Here is a 20,679-nt window from a genome sequence, read left to right as displayed (position 1 = left end):
TTCCTTTCAAGCGAACTAAATGCATTAAGTGTTAAAATGTTCAAAGTGGATAAGTGGCTACAAGATTTAAAGCAGAAGAACAAACCAATGATATATATATTCCGAAAGAAACAAGATATATCTCATGTACTAAGCTGATTATAAAGTCTGTAACCAGATGTGCGGCAAAAATTAAAAAACTGGATCTATGGCTCTACGGTTGTCACCTGTTGCCAGTCCCCATCGACAGCTTCCTTCCACAAAGTCACGGCGTTGTTCCCATCAGCCACCGCCAAGATGTTTCCAGTCAAAGACCATGAAACCCTCCAGACAGGAGTTTGGAAATTATTCAATACCTTTCCTTCCCATTGATCCCCTTCCCTGGCTACGGTCCATATGATAACTTTTCCATCCTGAGAAGCACTTGCAATAGTAGATTTTGGTAGCCCGAGGTTAGGCGCCCATGCAACGTCCCTAACCCAATCAGTGTGCATTTGAAGTGCAGGGAAACAGTCCATCTTCCAAATCCCATTATATGGTTTCCAAACCTTCACAGTATTATCACAACCACCAGAGCAAAGCTTTTGAACAGGATCAACAAAACCAGAACCAACGAGAGCGCCCGGCGCGGATGAAGGGGCCCATGAGACCGATGTAACACCAAGAGGGTGAGCTTGGTCAATCCTTGATGTATCCCAACCACCATCCGGCCTTGCAGTGAATACTGAGATATTTCCATCAGAGGAACCACATGCCAAACATAGACCCACTTCATGCGGAGCCCAAGCAATCGAGTTAACTGACGATTTATGCTCATAAAAAACATGAGCTTGAGTCCACTCATTCTGATTTCCCTCCTTCCATATAATCACACGCCCATCATAAGAACATGAAGCCAGCAAAGAACCGAATTTCGGGTGTGCCCAAGCAGCCTGCCAAACTGGTCCTTGGTGACCAGTAAGCGTGGCTAGATGCTGAGAAGCCGAATTGCTGACTCCAATTATCTTAATGGTCTGGTCAGATGAAGCTGTTGCAAGGCGCTTGCCATAATAATCCATCGCAACATCATGGACGGTATCCTGGTGACCACTTTCAATCTTCTGAGCAGGCATTCCTCTAATACCAATACGTCTAACTCTTCAGCTAAGCTAGCAACCGGGATCAATTCGAATACCTAACCAACTACTGACTAGCCCTCGGACCAAATACAATTCTTATTACACTGTCTTCAATCTATCAGATTCCAAAGGGGAAATAAACTGGAAAACAAAAACATAACAGAAATTCGAAACAATATGAGACAATTCCTAATCGACCCTCGAGTAACTAAATTGCGAATGATAATCGAGTCTAACAAAATTGATAGATCTTATTTCTGAGTTTCAGAGTGTCATCATTGGAAACAGATCGATCGAGTCAACCAAATCCTAAGAAATCAACAACACAGTAACAAAAGAAAACCAGGAAAAGAAACAAATCTCAAGTCGATTACGAAAAGAGCGGAAATAAATTCATGGATCGTAAGACAAGACCCAAAACCCTAGAACACAAAATTTAAAGCTCCCGAGTGGGCAAAATAGAAAAAGAGCAAACCTCGTACGCGAAATCGATGCAGCTTTCAGGGAGAAGGGATCGTTCTCTTCGCCTGTGATTAATGGGGAAAGGGAAAATAAAACACGAAGAAAGGGAACGTGTTTGAGAAGAAGAAGAACAATAATCAAAGCGAAATGAGGACGGGCAGTTATCGTTTGCCCGAAACCCGCCCCGCCAGGATTCTGTGTAATTGGGCCTTTGGTGGTTTCATTTGGGCCTTCGATGGACGCGATCACTCCCAATGAGCATATTGGGCCGGGCCCATATTTGAATTTTCTTTAAAAAAAGAAAAAAAAAAAGATTTTAGGGAAATTGTGGACAGATTTTCTGAATAGCCTCTCATTTATGTTCTCACATCATCTCTCTGAGTCAGCCTTCCCAAAAATATAAACATAATTAATTTCGAAATTTAAAATTAGCTTTAAATATTACTCTTTTTATTATTATTATTATTATTGGTATCTTAGACTGATTTTTGGCCCATCCATCAGCCGTCAGCCGGTCTCTGCATTTACATTTTCACCTACCCAATAAAATTAGTTTAACTCTTAAAAAAAATTAAAAAATAATTTTTAGGAGTTAATTCTAATTAATTAATGATCATATTTTAACTCATCTCTAATTAAAATTGAATAAATATTTGAAAATAATTTTTAATTTTTAATTTTCACATTCGTATAAAAAATTAATTGAATAAATATTTGAAAGGTGACACATTTCTAGCCAAATTTAATTTGATGAATTTAAATACATGTTTTATTTATATATAAAATATTTGTATAGTTAATTTTTTAAATTAAAATGGATTATAGGATATAAGGTGCAAGATAAAACTGGCATCCTATGTTCTTTTCATATATATAAATAAAAAATAAATTAAAAAAAGAAAAAGAAAAAGGTTCCGGTCATGACGGCGTCAACGTTTGTGAAAAAGGCGTCAGCTCCGGCGGTGGAAAATGGCGTCCACTCCACCAGAAACCTCCACTACCAACACCAACATGATTCAAGCCACGTCACCATCCGGCTCAGGAAAGAGGGAAAGAGGGCCCACAAAAACACATTCTTGAAGTCATCCCCCGGGAGAGTGGACCCCAGCAATATCTTGTCAGGCATGCCTGTCCACTACGACCGCACCCTGGCTGGCCCCACTCTCTTTCCCAACCCACGTCTCACGTGCCTTGTACATGCCATTTCCATGGTTTTATTTTGGATTAAATTTATACAAAATATTATCGAAATTCATACTCCTTTTCTAAAAACTACTCCGTATTTTTTAAAATAATATATTTTTAACATTTTTTAAACGCTTCAAAATTATAAATAAATAAAAAAATTGATATGGTTGTGACCTAAATAGAACATTTTTGTATGGATTAAAAAATGTTAAAGAAAAAGTTCAAATCTAAATTTTATTTTTAATTGTATAAAGTAGGTAAGGGGCAAATGTGAATTTAGACGACATTTAACTTCGTCCGTTGTGGGGAGATAAAAGAGGATCATAATTAAATTTCGGCCACAAACGTTTTCTGTTGGGAGACTATAAATACATATCAAATACCTACGGTATGTGTAAAAATCAGATGGGGATGAATGTAATTCATATCTCAAATTAAGACGTTTCCTTAGAAATCCGAGCATCATATTTGTATTGAATCCGAGCCATTCAATTAAGTTCAATTGTGTGGAGTGACTCAATTTAGAACAAGGTTTCCAAATCAATCAAACTTTGATCAAGTTCGATTGTGAGTGACAATTTAGAACAAATTTTTCAAATCTTGATTTGAAAAAATCTAATTCTAGCCTTATCTGTCGATTTTACAAATTTTGTATAAGAAAGTGTTAATTAATTTAATTCAAGTATTTTTTGTTTAACAAAAACTAGATTATTGGTTTGAGGATTAAGGGTGCCTTTTCATTGAGCTTAATTCTGAGCGTGACAGACATCTCCCTTCCTCTATAAGATCATTGTTTTATTTTCCATTCTTTAATTTTAATTTATATGTATTAAATTTTTAATTCTTAAATGCTATTTTTTTCAAATCTAAGAAGCTTTATAAATGATATTCAACTTTATCCACTTTTATTTTTTAAATAAATTTCTATTAGTTCATATATTTTAGGGAAGGATTGATTGCATAATCTAAGCCTTAATCATTTTTATTTATTTACGAACTAATCTAACCATTAATTATTTTTATATTCAATTAGAGATTGTAAATATTCATATTAAAAAAAAGCATAAAATTTATTTTGTTTGCATTGGGGGAAAAAACGCGCCAAACTTGCCGGTAACAACAATTAAAGGAGGAAAATATGTAACTAATAAAATAAAAAGTAATAGAAAAAAATGAAAAAGAGAGGTGGGTTAAAGAAAAAAAGACAAAAGGATAGAAATGGTATTTTCTCATATCATTATCATTATGTCGCATGTCATATCAAGTCATGTCATGTATGCGGGCTATGTTATGTTGAGATACGCCATTAGCAGTATGATGACCACTACATCATCATCTTATATAAATTTAATTCCCATAAAACCCCCCAAAATTAAAAATAAAAAAGTAATTTCATTAAAATTATCCATAAATAAATAAACTCAGTAAATTATATTATATACAAAATAATAATAATAATAATAATAATAAAATTTAAAACCCGAGACGCATGCAAGAAACCTCATCATGGTGTCCTCTGAGCCCTCCCCCCGTTTCGCCTTTTGTATTTCTCAAGCATCCTTCTTAGCGCCAGACCCCTCATTTTCCACTAATTTACGTTTCTGCCACTCCCACTTTTAGCCTTTTGTTTTCGGCTGCGTTGCTTTTAATATCTGTCACCGCTTTCACATTTGTTCTTTGTGACCAAAAAGCCCTTTTATTCCAATCATTATATCCCATTCTCAAAAATAGACTTATGAATTTTTAAATAATACCAATAATATAATCATCAAATTTAAATAATGTGTAATAAATCTTTAAAGTTTTAATTTTTATCAATTAAATTCTTGACTTTTAAATTCTTTTGACTAAGATAAGGTCAGGCATTATTTAATATTTTAAAATATATTATAATTTTAATAAATAATTTTAAATTTTATCAAATTATTTCTAAAGTTTTGAATTTTTATTAAATAATGTATCCAGAAATTAATTGGTGGTAAATTTTAACTTTATTACCAAAGTGCAGGGGTAATATAGACATTTTGAGTGGTAACAGGAATAAGGCAGGAAGAGTTGGTTAGAAACAGCATGATGGGCATTTTTGGTCTTTAGAGAATCGAATTTTTTATATAAAAAATACAAAAAAAAAAAACATGCGCCATTTTCGCACTGCACAGTGGAGGGAAGAACTCAACTCGTTTCGAGCAGAGCCGAAAGTGACGAACCAATGGAAGCTTAGAGGTGAAAATTATTCACATTTCACAGTATCCCTCCAAAAACGTACTCTCTCTCTATCCCCTGGTTTCCACTGCTGTTCTTTCATTGAACCATATGGTGTAGAATCAGGTTCCATTGAGACCTCAGATTGGTTCCTGTAGCTAGCCTTTCACTTTTTTTTTTTTTTTTTCTTTCCCTCTTTCATGTTCTATGGCGTTCGTAGTATTGAGCTCTGTTTGTTGGTTCTGAATCCCCACAAGATGTTTTGGAGATTGGGCGTTGTTCTCGTCGACCAGCACCATGAGGATCGGCGATACGGCGATTTCCGAGGCCTGAGTGGGAGATCGTTTTGAGTATTGGATTGATAATCTTGGGGTTTGAAGCTTCTGAGAGTGTTTGGTGGATTTTTCAGCGACAAGGATGCTGAATCTTTGGTGGGTATTGAAGAACTAGCTAATGGAATTTATGGGTTTGAATTAGTTTCTTTTTTCGTGTTTATTAGGTTTTTTTTTTTTTTTTTTTTTTTTTTTTTTTTTTTTTTTTTTTTTTTTTTTTTTTTTTTTTTTTTTTTTTTTTTTTTTTTTTTTGTGGTTTCTATGTCCTGGAAATTCAGATCGTTGTTGATTTTCTGAAGCTCAAGCTTGGTTTGAAGCTCTGATCTCGAAAGATTAGCTTATCCTTGTGTTTAGCGCTTGTCTCACTTTCACTTAACAAGGACAAGTGCATAACAGTTCCGGATATTGCTATCGTTTATCGTTTTATCTTTAACGCTATTGCTAGTGGAATAGCCATTACTATTATACTAGAATTTTGTAGGAAGGGGTTGTAGATTGATAAGCTGCGAGTGTTTGTTTCTTTTTTTGGGCTGTGTAAGGATTGCTCAAAGTCTTGCCCAATTTAGCAAAGAGGGTTGTGCTACTTCATCGGCTCCGTGGGAATTTTGAGCTAGAAATTTAATAATGGCTATGTCCTGCAAGGATGGTAACAAACATGGTATCGACAACGGCAAATACGTTCGGTACACACCGGAGCAGGTTGAAGCCCTTGAGCGGCTCTATCATGAATGTCCAAAACCCAGTTCCATTCGTCGTCAGCAGCTTATCAGAGAGTGCCCCATTCTTTCTAATATCGAGCCTAAGCAAATCAAAGTCTGGTTTCAAAATAGAAGGTACTCTTCGCTTAATTCATCCGTTTGTACTTACAATAATAACCCACTTGATTATGGCAGGAGTAGATTTTGAAAAAGATATGAACCCTTTAGTTAGGGTTTTAATTGCCTTAAATTGTTTCTTCAGATGTCGTGAAAAACAGAGGAAAGAATCGTCTCGGCTTCAAGCTGTGAATAGGAAGCTTACGGCCATGAATAAGCTTCTAATGGAGGAGAATGATAGGCTGCAGAAGCAGGTTTCACAGCTGGTGTATGAGAATGGCTATTTCCGCCAGCATACTCAGAGTGTGAGTTTGCAGTGAGCTATTATAATATTACCTTTTTTTCTCCATTTCTGATTCATGGGGATTCCTTGAAATTGATGATTTTTCAAAAATGAAATGCCTTTTTCGATGTTAAATTAATGGAAAAAGGGGGAAACAAACGATTCTTGTCGAGTAGAATTGATTTGTGATGGAATTTTTGCAGACGACGCTTGGAGCTAAAGACACAAATTGTGAACCGGTGGTAACTAGCGGTCAACACAATTTGACATCTCAGCATCCTCCTCCAAGGGATGCTAGCCCTGCAGGGTTAGTGGGCATTTTGGTTGTCGGGTCCTTTTCTAATATCGTAATGTGTGACCACATTGCTGTCCGCGTTTGCAGATGGATTAATTTATTTTTCATATCTTTTCAGACTTTTGTCCATTGCAGAAGAGACTTTAACAGAGTTTCTTTCAAAGGCCACTGGAACTGCCGTGGAGTGGGTCCAAATGCCTGGAATGAAGGTGTCGCTTTGCCCTTCTTTTCATTAAATGTTAAATTGTTCTACTCTGACAATTGATTTCGTTATGCTGAATCTATGGTCAGTAAATAGTTTAAATTTACTGTGAATTCATTCAGTTTTCTCCAATATCATATTCCCACATGTCAGTCCCTTTTGTCATTACTTTTGTTTGTTTTTATTATTGTTATTATTATTTTCTTCAATTTTCGTTTTTCTTCTACTTATTTGAGGTATATCACGGTTTTCTTCTTAAGTAAGTTACTTTCTAAATTAGAATGGGCTAAATTGTTCTCTTTGAATATGATAAAGATCACCTTTTAAAGCCCTTTTCTTGCATCTTCCTTGTATAGCCTGGTCCGGATTCCATTGGAATCGTTGCTATTTCTCATGGTTGCCCTGGTGTGGCTGCACGTGCCTGTGGCTTGGTGGGTCTAGAACCTACTAGAGTAAGTGGCATGACTATTAAATTTTAAGTCAACATTCAAGTTTAGGCTAGTGAGACTGTAAAAATGACTAATAAAACTTTCAGGTTGCTGAAATCCTCAAGGATCAGCCATCTTGGTTTCGCGATTGCCGAGCTGTGGATGTTCTAAATGTGCTGCCAACAGCTAATGGTGGAACCATTGAGCTGCTTTATATGCAGGTTACTGTTTATTTCTAAATGTTTTCCATGTCTCTCGTTTGACTCTCAAGCATCTTGGTGACATTGACACCTCTTATTTCTCCCTGGTTTTGTAGCTTTATGCGCCTACAACGTTGGCGCCTGCTAGGGACTTCTGGTTGTTACGCTACACTTCTGTTTTGGAAGATGGTAGCCTTGTGGTATGCCATTTTTGGATTGTTACGACACACCTTTTGGAAGTTTCAACTACATTTATGCATTTGGGCTGGTTGTCTGAAATCTTTGGTGATTTTATGTATATAGATCTGTGAGAGATCACTTAAGAACACCCAGAATGGTCCAACCATGCCTCCAGTGCAGCATTTTGTTAGAGCAGAGATGTTGCCGAGTGGATATCTGATAAGACCATGTGAAGGAGGTGGTTCTATCATTCACATTGTTGATCATATGGATCTGGAGGTAGCATATACACTTTTATCTTTTTTTCCTCAATTAATCATCTCTTTTCTCCCAAACATTCTATCAAAGTCAATGAAAAAGGCTGATTTGAGTATACTTGACTCATTATTTAGCCATGGAGTGTTCCAGAAGTATTGCGTCCATTGTATGAATCGTCCACTGTTCTTGCTCAAAAGATGACTATGGCGGTAAGATCACTTATGGCCATTAATTTCTTAAGTTGGGAAGAATTCAGTGATGAGTTTATGAATTTGTAAGATTATTTGAATCAAACATTTTGATTCAGGCTCTACGCCAGTTGAGGCAGATAGCTCATGAAGTTTCACAGTCGAATGTAACAGGCTGGGGTAGACGCCCTGCAGCCTTACGTGCACTTGGTCAAAGGCTAACCCGGTTAGCACATAACAATTGATTCTCTATGTTGGCTTTAATAATGTAGCTTTGTTGATTATTTTAATGTTGGGAATATTTTGTAGGGGTTTTAACGAGGCACTTAATGGGTTTAACGACGAAGGGTGGTCTGTGATGGGAAATGATGGCATGGATGATGTAACTATTCTCGTAAATTCATCTCCTGACAAGCTAATGGGATTGAACATTTCATTTGCAAATGGATTTTCTTCCATCAGTAACGCAGTTTTATGTGCTAGAGCATCCATGCTGTTGCAGGTAAAGTTTTGTTTTTCTCTTTGATTAATGAAATGACAGGAAGTGTTTCTTTGTAGTATCTTGAATGGATATACTCCTTATCCTCACCTACAGGCAGAAGTTCATTGCTGATAATTTCATTCTTTCTTATAAAGAATTCTTCAGATGTATATTAACACACTATTCTTTAATTCAATGCATTTCCTTCAATTTTGCCACTACAGAATGTGCCTCCTGCAATTCTACTGAGGTTCCTGCGGGAGCACAGATCAGAATGGGCAGATAACAACATTGATGCTTTTTCTGCTGCTGCTGTTAAAGTGGGCCCGTGGAGCTTACCAGGGTCCAGAGTTGGAAGTTTTGCGAATCAAGTAATACTTCCACTCGCTCACACGATTGAGCACGAAGAAGTGAGTTACGTTATGAAAATATTGCAATGAATTATATTTCTTAAGGCCATGGCATGGTCTCTTTCTCGCCGTTACGAAACCAAATCGTGTTTTTCTGACTTCAGCTTCTAGAAGTGATTAAACTGGAAGGCGTTGGCCATACACCTGAAGATGCAATGATCCCTAGAGAAATGTTTCTTCTTCAAGTAAGTACTATTTAAGTAGGTTTCTCATCTCATTGTATAGTGGCTCTAGGTCCTTATTATTGTTATTTCTTTTCTGATAGCTCTGCAGTGGAATGGATGAAAACGCCATTGGCACATGTGCTGAGCTAATATTTGCTCCAATTGATGCTTCTTTTGCTGATGACGCACCGCTTTTACCCTCCGGGTTTCGGATCATACCACTTGATTCCGGAAAGGTTAATCTAATTAAATCAAATATAAACTTATTCCTTCTCTATTGTATGGGTTCTTTGTGATTACTTTGCTTTTTTTCCTCCAGTTAAGTGCTGTTTCTTAGCTAATCAAAGGGTGGGGCTTTGTGAAATATAGGATTTGAGCTCTCTCCTTCTATTGTTATTATTATTTTGATATTGTTGAGCAAATGTTTCAGGAAACATCCAGCCCAAATCGAACACTCGACCTTGCTTCTGCTCTTGAAATTGGGCCTACTGGAAATAGAGCACCAAACGACACTGTAAATTCTGGCTGTACGAGGTCTGTAATGACGATCGCCTTTGAATTTGCATTTGAAAGCCATATGCAAGAACATGTGGCATCAATGGCTCGACAATATGTCCGTAGTATTATATCGTCGGTCCAGAGGGTTGCATTAGCTCTCTCTCCTTCTCATTTAAGCTCTCATGGTGGACTAAGATCTCCCCTCGGTACTCCTGAAGCACAGACGCTTGCTCGTTGGATATGCAACAGTTACAGGTATAATTTCTCTTCAAACGTGTTTCTCCAATTCCAGGTCTAGCTGAGATGATACTCTTTTTCATGTTGCTATTGGGGAATGACATTCTTTGTCTATAATGATCAAGTTTAAGAAAATGTCTCTATTGCTCGCCCCATCAAATTTTGCTTTCAGGTGCTACTTGGGGGTGGAGCTATTAAAATCTGGTAACGAAGGAGGAGGTGAGCTTGTCCTGAAAACATTGTGGCATCACTCGGATGCAATCATGTGCTGCTCTCTAAAGGTGTGTAAGTCGTATCAAATCGTCTCGTCGAAAAAAATTGTAAATTGAGCAAAAGCTTCATCTACCTTATACTCATTTATCTGCAGCACTTAATTCAAAAACCTTTGTAGCCTATGCAGGCATTGCCAGTGTTCACTTTTGCAAATCAGGCAGGCCTCGACATGCTTGAGACAACCTTAGTTGCACTACAAGACATAACTTTGGAAAAGATATTCGACGACCATGGAAAAAAGACGCTCTGCTCCGAATTTCCACAGATAATGCAACAGGTCTTTACCCATTTCCCCAACCTTTCCACAAAAAAAAAAAAAAAAAAAAACGACCATCTCGAAATCACTAATGGTACTCTTGTTTTCCTAGGGATTTTCCTGTCTTCAAGGAGGCATATGCCTATCGAGCATGGGCCGACCTGTCTCATACGAAAGAGCTGTGGCTTGGAAGGTACTAAATGAAGAAGAAAATGCACACTGCGTCTGTTTTATGTTTGTGAACTGGTCTTTTGTCTGATGCTAAGATTGCGTAGATGAAGTTCAAGACTTATTTACTGTTAGATCTCTTTTGTTAGTTCTTTTGGTTATGCAAACTTTGGATCCTAAGAGTTGGCCTGCCCCTTCAGTACTCACTCTTTGTTCATCATTGTATCTAATGTTCTTAGTTTTCTTAGTTAATTTCAGTGCCCCATTTGACAACAGTAAACAAACAAAATCATTTATTTGAACAAAGCTTCATATCCATACATGCTGTTAATACCACTACTTTGCTTGTAAAGCAGCCCGTCATCATTGACTCTGAACTACAAGCTTACCAACTTGTTAAGGATTAGCACATGATAATACAAATACCAAATTTTAGGTGCCTTTTTACAGAAGAGAAAAAAAAAAACCCATGAAACGGCAGCAAAAATATTAGATACCCACCTAGAAAAAAATGACCTTTCAAACGAGGCGATTAAACTAGGTGTTGAAGAAGACTCAAAAGACATTAATGGAAGTCAAAAGTGCAGCTGAAGTGGCTAATCTCAGGCAAAATATGGATTAGTTTTGCAGTTTGAGATTGCTAATATCCTCTGATCTAGTGATGGCTGGAATACAGCTTGAACTCCTAGCAATCCCACCTTTCTTTGGAGCTGCAGCTTTGTCTCTAGGACTCAAAGACTTGGCCCTAAAGCCTCCTCTCCCATCCATTCTACTCTTCTTCAACATCTCTCTCATTGCCTCAGCCTGAAACAAAACTGGATAAGCCCTCCCCAGTTTGTTAAACCTTGCGCAGGCGCTCATGTGCGCGTTCAATGCCGCCTCTTTGCTCCCTCCATGCTTCTCGACTTCCCCTTCCACAGCCTCGGCGCAGAGCCCGCAAATCCACTTCCCAAGAAACTTGTCTCGCATCTGATCAATGTACTCTTGAGTGTACTCCTCGCACATTCCACAACACTCACACCGTGCATCCTCGATCTCTGATATCGGTGGAAGCGTTCCTTGTGTGGTATCTGATGTTATCGTTAACTCCTTCAATTCCATTGATATGTCGGAGATTGTTCTTTGGAGGGCATTGGATGAAAGCCTTGGTGGTTTGGAGAAGTTGTTGCTCCTTGACATTGCCTCTCCATGTGGTGCCATTTTTGTTGAAGAAGAACAAGAAATGCTTGGTTTTTTTAAGAACTTGGATTCAGTTTCTGGGTGAAACGAGGATAATCTAATGGTTGTCGAAGTTAAGTAGGAGATTTTGGTGTTATTTATAATAGTTGGGAGTATGGAGGAAAGAAGTTTCTGTGGATGAAAGGAGACTCACATGACACTTCTCAAAGTTAACGTGAAGAGTCATGAACATGCACAAATCTTCCAGAGATTGATGCCTGGTTGCTTCCCTTTTTGTTGTTTTAAAATAAATTTATATGGCTGCAATTCCACCATAAACGCTCTCGTCTTTTCGATTTATTATGACATTGTTTGTTTTCAGTTTGAGTCGTTCATACTATTGAAGATAGTCTTTTATCGTTTTTACATTTTGTAATCGAGAACTTTCTTATTGTTCCATTGTACAATACAATGTCGAATTAATTGCTCTCGAACAATCTTTCGATATATTATGTCACAAAGAATCGTTAATTTTATTATAATATATTTGCATGTAAATAGAAAGAAAAAAATTTATATTATTGATTGTCTCCAAAAGTTTACCTTTTCTTTCTACTCAACTGTCACAAGTCTCATCTCTTTATGTCATGTTTTCACTATGAAGTTTTGCTTTTTGGAATTAGTTGATCAATTAATGCAAAGTTGCTACTTATTTTACACATTTTTTAAAAAATTAATTAAATTTAATCCATATCTATGTAATTAATTATACATATCTTATCTTTTAATTTTTCTAAAAAAAATTAATAAATCAATTCATGTCTATTTATCTAAAAGTTATGATATTATCCAGTTTAATTCTCACTTTGAGCCTAAGCTCTCAGGACGAACTTTCATCATCTAACACCTCCCTTTAATCGAGGTTCGACTAAGTTTACGGTATGACTCTGATACCATGTTAGATGAACACAACTCTCCACTGGTATGATATTGTACACTTTGAGCTAACTAAAATCATTAACCTATTTTTCACAAATTTATAAATTAAAAAACGTTTATTACTAACATTGTCACTTTCAAAAGGGGAAAAAGGAGGAGGTTTAGAGGTCACGAGCCAGCAGTCAGGAGCCACACAGAGACGCCATATCTGAAAAGCTTCATCTTTTCCAGTTTCCATCACCATTATTAATGACCATACAAAATCAAACACACACACACACTGCAAAATATCTTCAAAGGGTTTCAACTTCAGTTCTGAGGCATCACGAAAAGCCAAACGAAGCTGTTATTAAATGAATACCAAAAGGAACTGTCTACGCATTCAATGAGAGAAGATGAACAAAAAAAGGTGGCTTTTTTTCAAGTGGGTTTGAACCGAACGAGGCCTACCAGGACTGCCATAGCCTTTTAACCAAGTGGGTTTTGCATTTGGTAGTGATTGGCCTTGGAGTTTGATATTTTTGGCTTGCCTTCTATGCTTCTGCTACCCACTACCTCAAAAGTGTGGAGATAAATATCCCCTTAAAAATGTGAATAGATATGAAAATATTATTACTCAACTAAACAATACAGATCGAGAAATAAAATTGGGATCAAATGTACTTAATCTTAATTGATATTTATAACCTTTAAATATGATACAAGATACTAAATAATATCTACCTTCAAATTTAACTGATTATTAATATCTAAAATATATGTCCTAACTAATATATTATTGAAGATATTAAATGATTACGAATATCATATATTACATAACTAATTCAAACTCGAAATAAGTTTTGCACTAAATTCTGACATCACATCCCTGTTCATTCTTTTTAGAAAAGTGCAAAATAAGGGTGTCCAATTTCGATCCAAGGTACAAGTTTCTTGACAAAATCGACCACCATGGTTAATTAAGGAGGAGAAGATCATGAAAAAGTATGAAATAAGAGAGTTGAATTTCTCGTTTTGAATCCATATTGGTGGTAGGAGTGTGAGTTTATAAGTACTATTGCATACGTGGGATTGAGGAATATGGAAATTTGGAAATAGAGTATTTTTTTTATTTATTTATTTAGTTTGGTCCAAAGAAGTGCCCAGCCCACGGCCCAATTAAATGATGCGATGATTCACGTTGAAGGCCCATATTGAAAGCCCGTTAAACGTACTATTGGGCTTGAATGCTAGTCACGGATCAAAATTAAATTCTTATTGGGCTTTCTACATCCCATCACGGCCCATAACTCTTATAAAGGCTGAACCCCCTCCTTTTTTCTTCCTCCAGATATTACTGAAACTAGCGGCTCCATCGAGATTTGATCACAAGCTCTATCTTTCTAATCACATCGTCCAGCCTGGCTTAAAAGACACGTGTTTATTTTTAATTTTAAAAACTATTCAAAATTATCATTAACGTTGCAACGTGTCAGAAGATACATTTTCTAGAAAAATACAACAATTATACAAATTACTTACGAAACACACGTGTCAAATGGTTATATTTACTTGGTCTTTATTATTTTTTTAAAAAAACATTATCTCTGTTTTTCAAATTAAATTAATAAAAACATCCTTAAAAACTTCAAAAATGTTAATATTTTATTTAAAAGTAATTCTTCAAATTTCAAATTGCTTTTAAAAAATCTTTTAAATTTTCAAAATATTATAATTATACCCAAGAAATATCAAAATTAAAGGTGTTTTTATATGTTTTCAAATAACGACAATATAGAGTGGTGCTTCACCTCCAATCATCCTTGCACCATTTTTCATCGGGCTCACCTTTTTTTCGAAATACTCCTTTCTATGTTTTCCTCTTTTTCGATTAACCGGACCAGTCACTCCTCAACCAACTAAGATATATCTTCATTAATTCCTTTTTACCTATGTAGTATAGATTTTGATTATAATCATATTCCATCCCTTATAATGGAGTATATAAATTTATTTTGGTGCATTGAAAATTAATATTAATTTAGATAAAGTAATAAGATAAAAATAAGAAGGCGATAGCATATTATAAAAGGGTTGGCTCAGAGTCCAATAATTAATGAATAAAATAATAATAACAAAAAAATGGCTACTATACCGTACACCCAACACAAAGCTTTCTTAACGCATACACCCTCCGCTCCCCCTTTAAATACCCTGTTTCTGCTTCCCTTCCTCGTGTGTTGAAAAAAAACAGATCCCATTTCTTCTCTCTCCCGAAAAAACCCTCCAAAACTCAAGAAATCCACCAAAACCCTTCAAAATTACAGACCCAAAAATGGAAAATAACCTCCCCATAATGGCCAAAAAGGTCTGGAATTTGGTTCGTGTCGCTTATTTCCTTCTCCGTAAAGGCATCTCCAAGAGCAAGCTCATGCTCGACCTCAATCTCATGACCAAGCGCGGCAAACTCGCCGGCAAAGCCATCAGCAACCTCATGTTCCACCACCACTATCACGCCGCCGCCTCCCCTTCCTCCTCTCCTCCTACCTCCGCTGGTCAACTCCCCTTCCCTATCGGCGCCGACGAGTACGAATTCAGCTGCAGCAATAGCCCCGCCTTCCCTGCCTTCCACGTCGGCAAGCGCCGTCGTAACCAAAACCACAACTCCTTCTTCGCGTGTGCTCACGCTCCTGACACACTCGACGATGACGCCGCCGCTGCAGTTAATGCCGTTAATGCCGTTGTCGAGATTCTGAATAACCACAGCGGCGCGTCCTCGACACCACCAGTCCCAGCCTCCCCTGCTCTCCCTGGATTTGGCCGGACTCCGAGGAGAGTCCGTCAGCTTAGGATAACCGACTCGCCGTTTCCTCTACAAGACGCTAACGCTGATCCGTTAGTTGACAAAGCGGCCGATGAATTCATAAGCAGGTTTTACAAGGAGCTCAGGCTCCAAAAAACCGCCGACGAGAACTGAACTCCGGCGCCGGTCTGAAGCTGATAATTATATATATATATATATATATAATCCTTTTAGCTACGTGGCATTGTTGTTGTCTTGAATTATAAGAAAATGGAAAAATAAAGTTCTGAGCGTATTTTGTTTATGAAAAAAAAAAAAAATTGAAAAATTAAATTATTAATTATTTTTCATATTATAATTATTCGATTCGACTCCACATTCATGTAAATTCAAAGTATCTCCTAATTATGATGAGAAAATCCAACGACTTAAGTACAATTTTAAGTACAAATTCCTTATCTTTTTTTATATTTTAATTATTGAACATGAACAGAACAATAAACATATGATTATTTTTTTAATTTTAAAAAATTTGAAATAGCCCCTTCCTTTAAAATTTATTTTCTCCCAAAAACAATTATAAAAAATGAAATTAGAAGTACAAAATATCTAGCAAAATGGATAACACAATGTGCTTAAATTATATAATTATATATATTTCAACTTTTTATATGTACTGTTGTGTTGTTAGGCGTAGATTTAAATATCACGTCACGCAATATCTTTTTAATATATTACGTTAGAAATTAAATATTTTGTATTAATTCGAGATTTTAACAATGGTATTTCATGTTTACTATCTTCAGATCTGACCCAAAAAAATCTTTTTTTTTTTAATTTTTTATAAAATATTAAAGTTAGAAATTAAAAAATAATAATAAATTGGTCCAAGTTGCATAAAATAAATTAAAAAAATGGGAATTAATTGGTATAAATGTATGGGGAATCCGACGTGGAAAATGATAAAAAAAAAATTAAGCCGTTTGGGAGGGGGAAAAGTGACTTTTACAGCCTTAACACCACAGCTCGCACTAAGAAGCAAGCAGTGGAAGGATCCCACCATCTTAAAGCTTTGATCCAACATAAGCCTTATTACTTAGCTGGCCCCCTCTAATTTAATTTTTTTTTTTTAAATATTCTAACTTTTTTTTTTCCTTTTTGCTTTTGTTTTCACTCTCTTGTTTACGTAAAGCCATGACATGCCGAGAGATTTGATTTGTATTCTAATGGGATTTGTTATGGCCTTTATGCTTCTCTCTTTCGCTATGTTTTACATCCGTTTTACAAACCATTGGAAAAATAAGAATTCAAAAACTTTGGTTCTAGGATCTTCGTTTTGTTATATTGGACCGCACTTTCAGTTGGGATTTGATTCTCCATTACTCTCGTGTGCAGTTTAGCTTAATGCTCAAATTCGCCATTTCAGCCCTTTCCATCTTAAAAGTTGCTCTTATGTCCTCCCACATTTCATATACCATTTTCTAGATGTTCACATGTACATCCATCTGGATATTCTTTATCAAAGTGTGAAAATCTCTCTTTTATAGATGCGTTTTAAAATCGTAAAGTTGACTGTGATACGTAACGGGTCAAAGCATACAATATGTACTAGCGGTGGATTTGAATTGTTAAACTCACACTCAAAATCACCCGTTTTTGTGGTCTTGTCTAGGGTTTGAACATACCCACCCTGTTTTATTTGATTAGGAGTGGTATTTAATGCTTTTAGAATGATTAAAAGTTATTTTAGGACATGTAACATTACTTTTTAAAAATTTGAGTAAATTAATGTTAGTTTGAGTGAATAAATGGTTCAAAGGGATTGAATTATTGTTAAAAAAAAGTTGCATAAAAAGAGAAAAATTGATAGAGGGGCTGTGAATATCGTACCATTATTGTGTACTGTTCAACGTTGGAGCGTGATAAAGTAACCGGCTGGGTATCTGATGCATCCCCCCCTCCATAAATATCTTCCAATTCCACTTTTTTTCCTTTTTTTTTTTTTAATACTTTTGATTCAACCAAATTAATTAAATTATTGCTATAATTATTAATCAAATATTTCCCTTTTTTTTTTTTGTTTTAATGTAGAATTGTTGTGTTTTTAGTACAAACTTTGGTGCTTACTATATTTGTTAATTTTTATATTTTATATTTTTTAAAACTAAAATTTAATTATTCTTGGATACCGGCGTTGACGAATGGTAACACCTGATTGTCTCGATATTCACTTGCATCCACTGTAACATGATCGCGTTATCTACTCGTCACTTTTAAGAGTGAAAACTATTAGACCAACCCGAATTAATATACTTTGACCTCACTCACATGTTTCTAGAAAACTTTTAAAAAATACTTTCAAATTAAACGTATTTATTTTCAAATTATAATCAAATTTCTTGTATTTTAAATACATATATTGCATTACTTAATTCAGAAATAATAATAGAGAAGATAAATCTATTGTTATAAAAATGTTAGTATAAACTAAAAATAACAAAATTAAAAAAATTAAGAATTAAAACATATGGTTCAATAATTTAAAGACCCAAACTAAATAAAATTGAAATACTAAATTTATTTAAACTGAAAAATAAATATTTATATTAAATTAAATATGGTGCGACATGATAACGTCAATATGATGTAAGATTCCTTTCTTATCGTGTCTCGGTAAACGGGAGATGTTGATGTCGTTTTGATTTTTGAATCAGCCCATTTTTGGGAAAGCTAAAGAAAACGCTGTTGTAAATGCCAAAAGCGATTTTAGGTAAAAGCCTGGAAGCATGGGACACGTGTCGCGTTTTTAACTAAGTATTTGATTGTTTTTTTTACATGTAACGATGTGTGGCAGCCGCAATTTATTATATGATTTAATTTGATCTTATAATATATAGTTTTTTTTTGCCATAATTACTAAGAGTAGGCATGTAGAGGGGTCACAGGCCGGTTGGCATTTCGTGTAGGATTTGGTTAATCTTTTTATTTCTCTTATACTTTATTAAAAATAACAATAATTGTATATTAGTTTAATGTAATCCGTAATTTCACTATTTTTAATTTAGATTTGATTTTATTAATGTAATTTTCAATTTAATTTTATTTCTAATATTTAAAATTTATAGTTTATAAAATTTTAGTTAATATTAAAAAAAAAAAATCAGATATCCGACCATCTAACCTAAAATAGAAATTTAAATTGAATTGTAAATTCTATTCAAATTCTTGAGCCACCGTTACAATTAGCTTATACTCTTTGAATTTTTTTAAAAATTTATTTATTATATATTAAAATAATTTTATTTTAATTCAATAGAAACTATATACTGAATTAAATATAAAATTAAAATTTTAAGAAACCATCCTTACAAAATTAATTCATTTATTACAAAATTTAAATTAATAGATACTTTTTTGCCTCCATAATTTATTAAAAATAAATTTGTAATTAAACACATAAAATAGGACAATTTAATAATAAAAAGTACATAATTTAATCCAAAAATAAACCAAATGAGAAAAGCAGTTGCCATGGCAGGTTCCTCGAAGTTCCTAAAGTATGGAGATATATATATATTAATATTATTAAAATAATAATAAAAGTAATAATATAATAATAATAATAAATGAATAGATGGCGTCTGGAGAGCCGGGAGACTTGCCTCCGAAGGAATTGAAAGCATGCATTTTTGGGGAGTCTAAACCTAAACCCAATAAATAATAATAATAATAATAATAATAATAATAATAATAATAATAATAATAAATAAATAAATAAATAAGAGTTGCGTCCCAAAGAACCCCACACGTTTGAACCGATTGATTAAAATCCAACCCTTCATTTATGCAATGCCTTAATGATTTTCAACTTTACTTGAGAAGTCAAAATTGGTTGACAAAACACCACTTTCAACTTTGAATATTCTTTTTAACATATAGTCTATTGTCACGTCACGTAAATTAGTTCAAGTATGCATAAATTAAATAGAACTTTAGGATTATTGAAATTATTGTATCATAAAAGAAATTAAAAGCCACTTTAATATTTTGGCACATGATATAATTTCATGTTTTCTCAATGTTCTATTCATTTCATTTGTCATTTGGATGTAATAATTAGCAGAGAGAATTTCCGGTGGAGTGGTGAAATGCGTAGAGATCGAAAAGAACACCAACGGCGAAAGCACTCTGCTGGGCCAACACTGACGTTGAGAGACGAAAGCTAGGAGAGCGAATGGATTAGATACCCTTTAACCCAATTCCTACCGTGATGAATATAAGCACAATTGAAATTTCTGGAGAGTTATACATTTGTGTAAATTTCTTGAAGCTCAATCTCTCCCCCGAATGAACCATATAGCCAAGAAGTGGCCCCAAATTAAGAGTGCATTTTTGCGTATGAATGATTTAATTCTTTTTTTTTTTCTTTTGGAGAAGGTATTGGATTGAAAAAAAAAGAACTTTTTTAACAGATTTTGTACGTAAAAGAATGAATAGCACTAGTTATTCGATATAGGTTAGAGATTCTATTTAATTCGAAGTATCATGTCTCGTGGGGATCCACCTCAAATGAGGTAGAGAATCTCTGTTTAAATGATAAATAAGGAGAGAGTGAGAAAAAGGTCGAAGATTATATTCTTCGTCCCTCTCCTACTCACTTTATATAGAATTAACTCATTACATTTATGTATTCATTCTTATTTATGTGTGAAATATTAAGTGGTTTATTGATTTTTGTTTTTTTTTATAAACTAAGTTGAACCTTTCTATTATTATAAACCTTTTATTATATTTTTGTTTATGAAATATTATTGAAATTTTTTAATGATAAACTATATTAAAAAATGAAAATTATCTATTAATTTTTTGAAAAAAGATGAATATATTTTTTAATAAATATTAAAAAATTCAAAAAAAGAATCCCGCAGATAACCCGATTCCCGTGATTTACTAAGGTTATATTTGAAATTTTTTTAAAAAAGTTTAAGGTATTTTAATTTTTTTAAAACAAGTTTAAGAATATTAATAAAACTTTTAAAATTTGGATACAATTTCTTTTATAAGTTCAAAGATATTTTCAAAATAAAATATTAATAATTTTCAACCAAATAAATGTATTATTTTTTTAAAGTTTAAAAATATTATTAAAATTTTTTTAAGTTTTTTTTTTTTTTTTTTTTTTT

The 20,679-nt window shown here is 34.4% G+C and overlaps 4 protein-coding genes across 6 annotated transcripts; 2 read left to right on the top strand and 2 right to left on the bottom strand.

Moving 5' to 3' along the window:
* LOC111494631 (protein transport protein SEC13 homolog B-like) lies at nt 1-1,698 on the bottom strand. Its single transcript, XM_023144608.1, has 2 exons — nt 1,573-1,698; nt 1-1,238 (listed from the first exon to the last, which is right to left on the bottom strand). The coding sequence occupies exon 2, from the start codon at nt 1,089-1,091 to the stop codon at nt 186-188; it is 906 nt and encodes a 301-aa protein (XP_023000376.1). The 5' UTR covers nt 1,092-1,238; nt 1,573-1,698; the 3' UTR covers nt 1-185.
* A 3,204-nt stretch (nt 1,699-4,902) lies between these two features.
* On the top strand, nt 4,903-10,890 carry LOC111494583 (homeobox-leucine zipper protein ATHB-15-like). 3 transcript variants are annotated; one of them, XM_023144546.1, is made up of 19 exons: nt 4,903-5,380; nt 5,560-6,114; nt 6,242-6,401; nt 6,583-6,686; nt 6,793-6,883; nt 7,233-7,328; nt 7,412-7,525; nt 7,621-7,704; nt 7,808-7,963; nt 8,077-8,151; nt 8,250-8,356; nt 8,440-8,632; nt 8,836-9,021; nt 9,126-9,206; nt 9,287-9,421; nt 9,616-9,938; nt 10,093-10,201; nt 10,312-10,470; nt 10,562-10,890. In XM_023144546.1, the coding sequence occupies exons 2-19, from the start codon at nt 5,906-5,908 to the stop codon at nt 10,706-10,708; spliced, it is 2,529 nt and encodes an 842-aa protein (XP_023000314.1). In that variant the 5' UTR covers nt 4,903-5,380; nt 5,560-5,905; the 3' UTR covers nt 10,709-10,890. The 3 variants fall into 3 exon arrangements, with proteins under 3 accessions (XP_023000314.1, XP_023000315.1, XP_023000313.1); XM_023144547.1 differs by lacking the exon at nt 4,903-5,380 and having other exon boundaries at nt 5,528-6,114; nt 10,321-10,470; XM_023144545.1 differs by lacking the exon at nt 4,903-5,380 and having other exon boundaries at nt 5,528-6,114.
* A 40-nt stretch (nt 10,891-10,930) lies between these two features.
* Nucleotides 10,931-12,187, bottom strand: LOC111494656. The gene has a single exon (XM_023144630.1). It carries the CDS (start codon nt 11,815-11,817, stop codon nt 11,236-11,238), a length of 582 nt encoding a protein of 193 aa, XP_023000398.1. The 5' UTR covers nt 11,818-12,187; the 3' UTR covers nt 10,931-11,235.
* A 2,785-nt stretch (nt 12,188-14,972) lies between these two features.
* On the top strand, nt 14,973-15,805 carry LOC111494650. The gene has a single exon (XM_023144624.1). The coding sequence runs from the start codon at nt 15,029-15,031 to the stop codon at nt 15,668-15,670; it is 642 nt and encodes a 213-aa protein (XP_023000392.1). The 5' UTR covers nt 14,973-15,028; the 3' UTR covers nt 15,671-15,805.
* Nucleotides 15,806-20,679: the final 4,874 nt, after the last annotated feature.

The sequence above is a fragment of the Cucurbita maxima genome, unplaced genomic scaffold (genome assembly GCF_002738345.1).
Source record: "Cucurbita maxima cultivar Rimu unplaced genomic scaffold, Cmax_1.0 Cma_Scf00020, whole genome shotgun sequence".
Classification (NCBI taxonomy): domain Eukaryota; kingdom Viridiplantae; phylum Streptophyta; class Magnoliopsida; order Cucurbitales; family Cucurbitaceae; genus Cucurbita; species Cucurbita maxima.
Note: the sequence above shows the minus strand (reverse complement) of the source record. Positions and strands in the feature narration are given on the sequence as shown.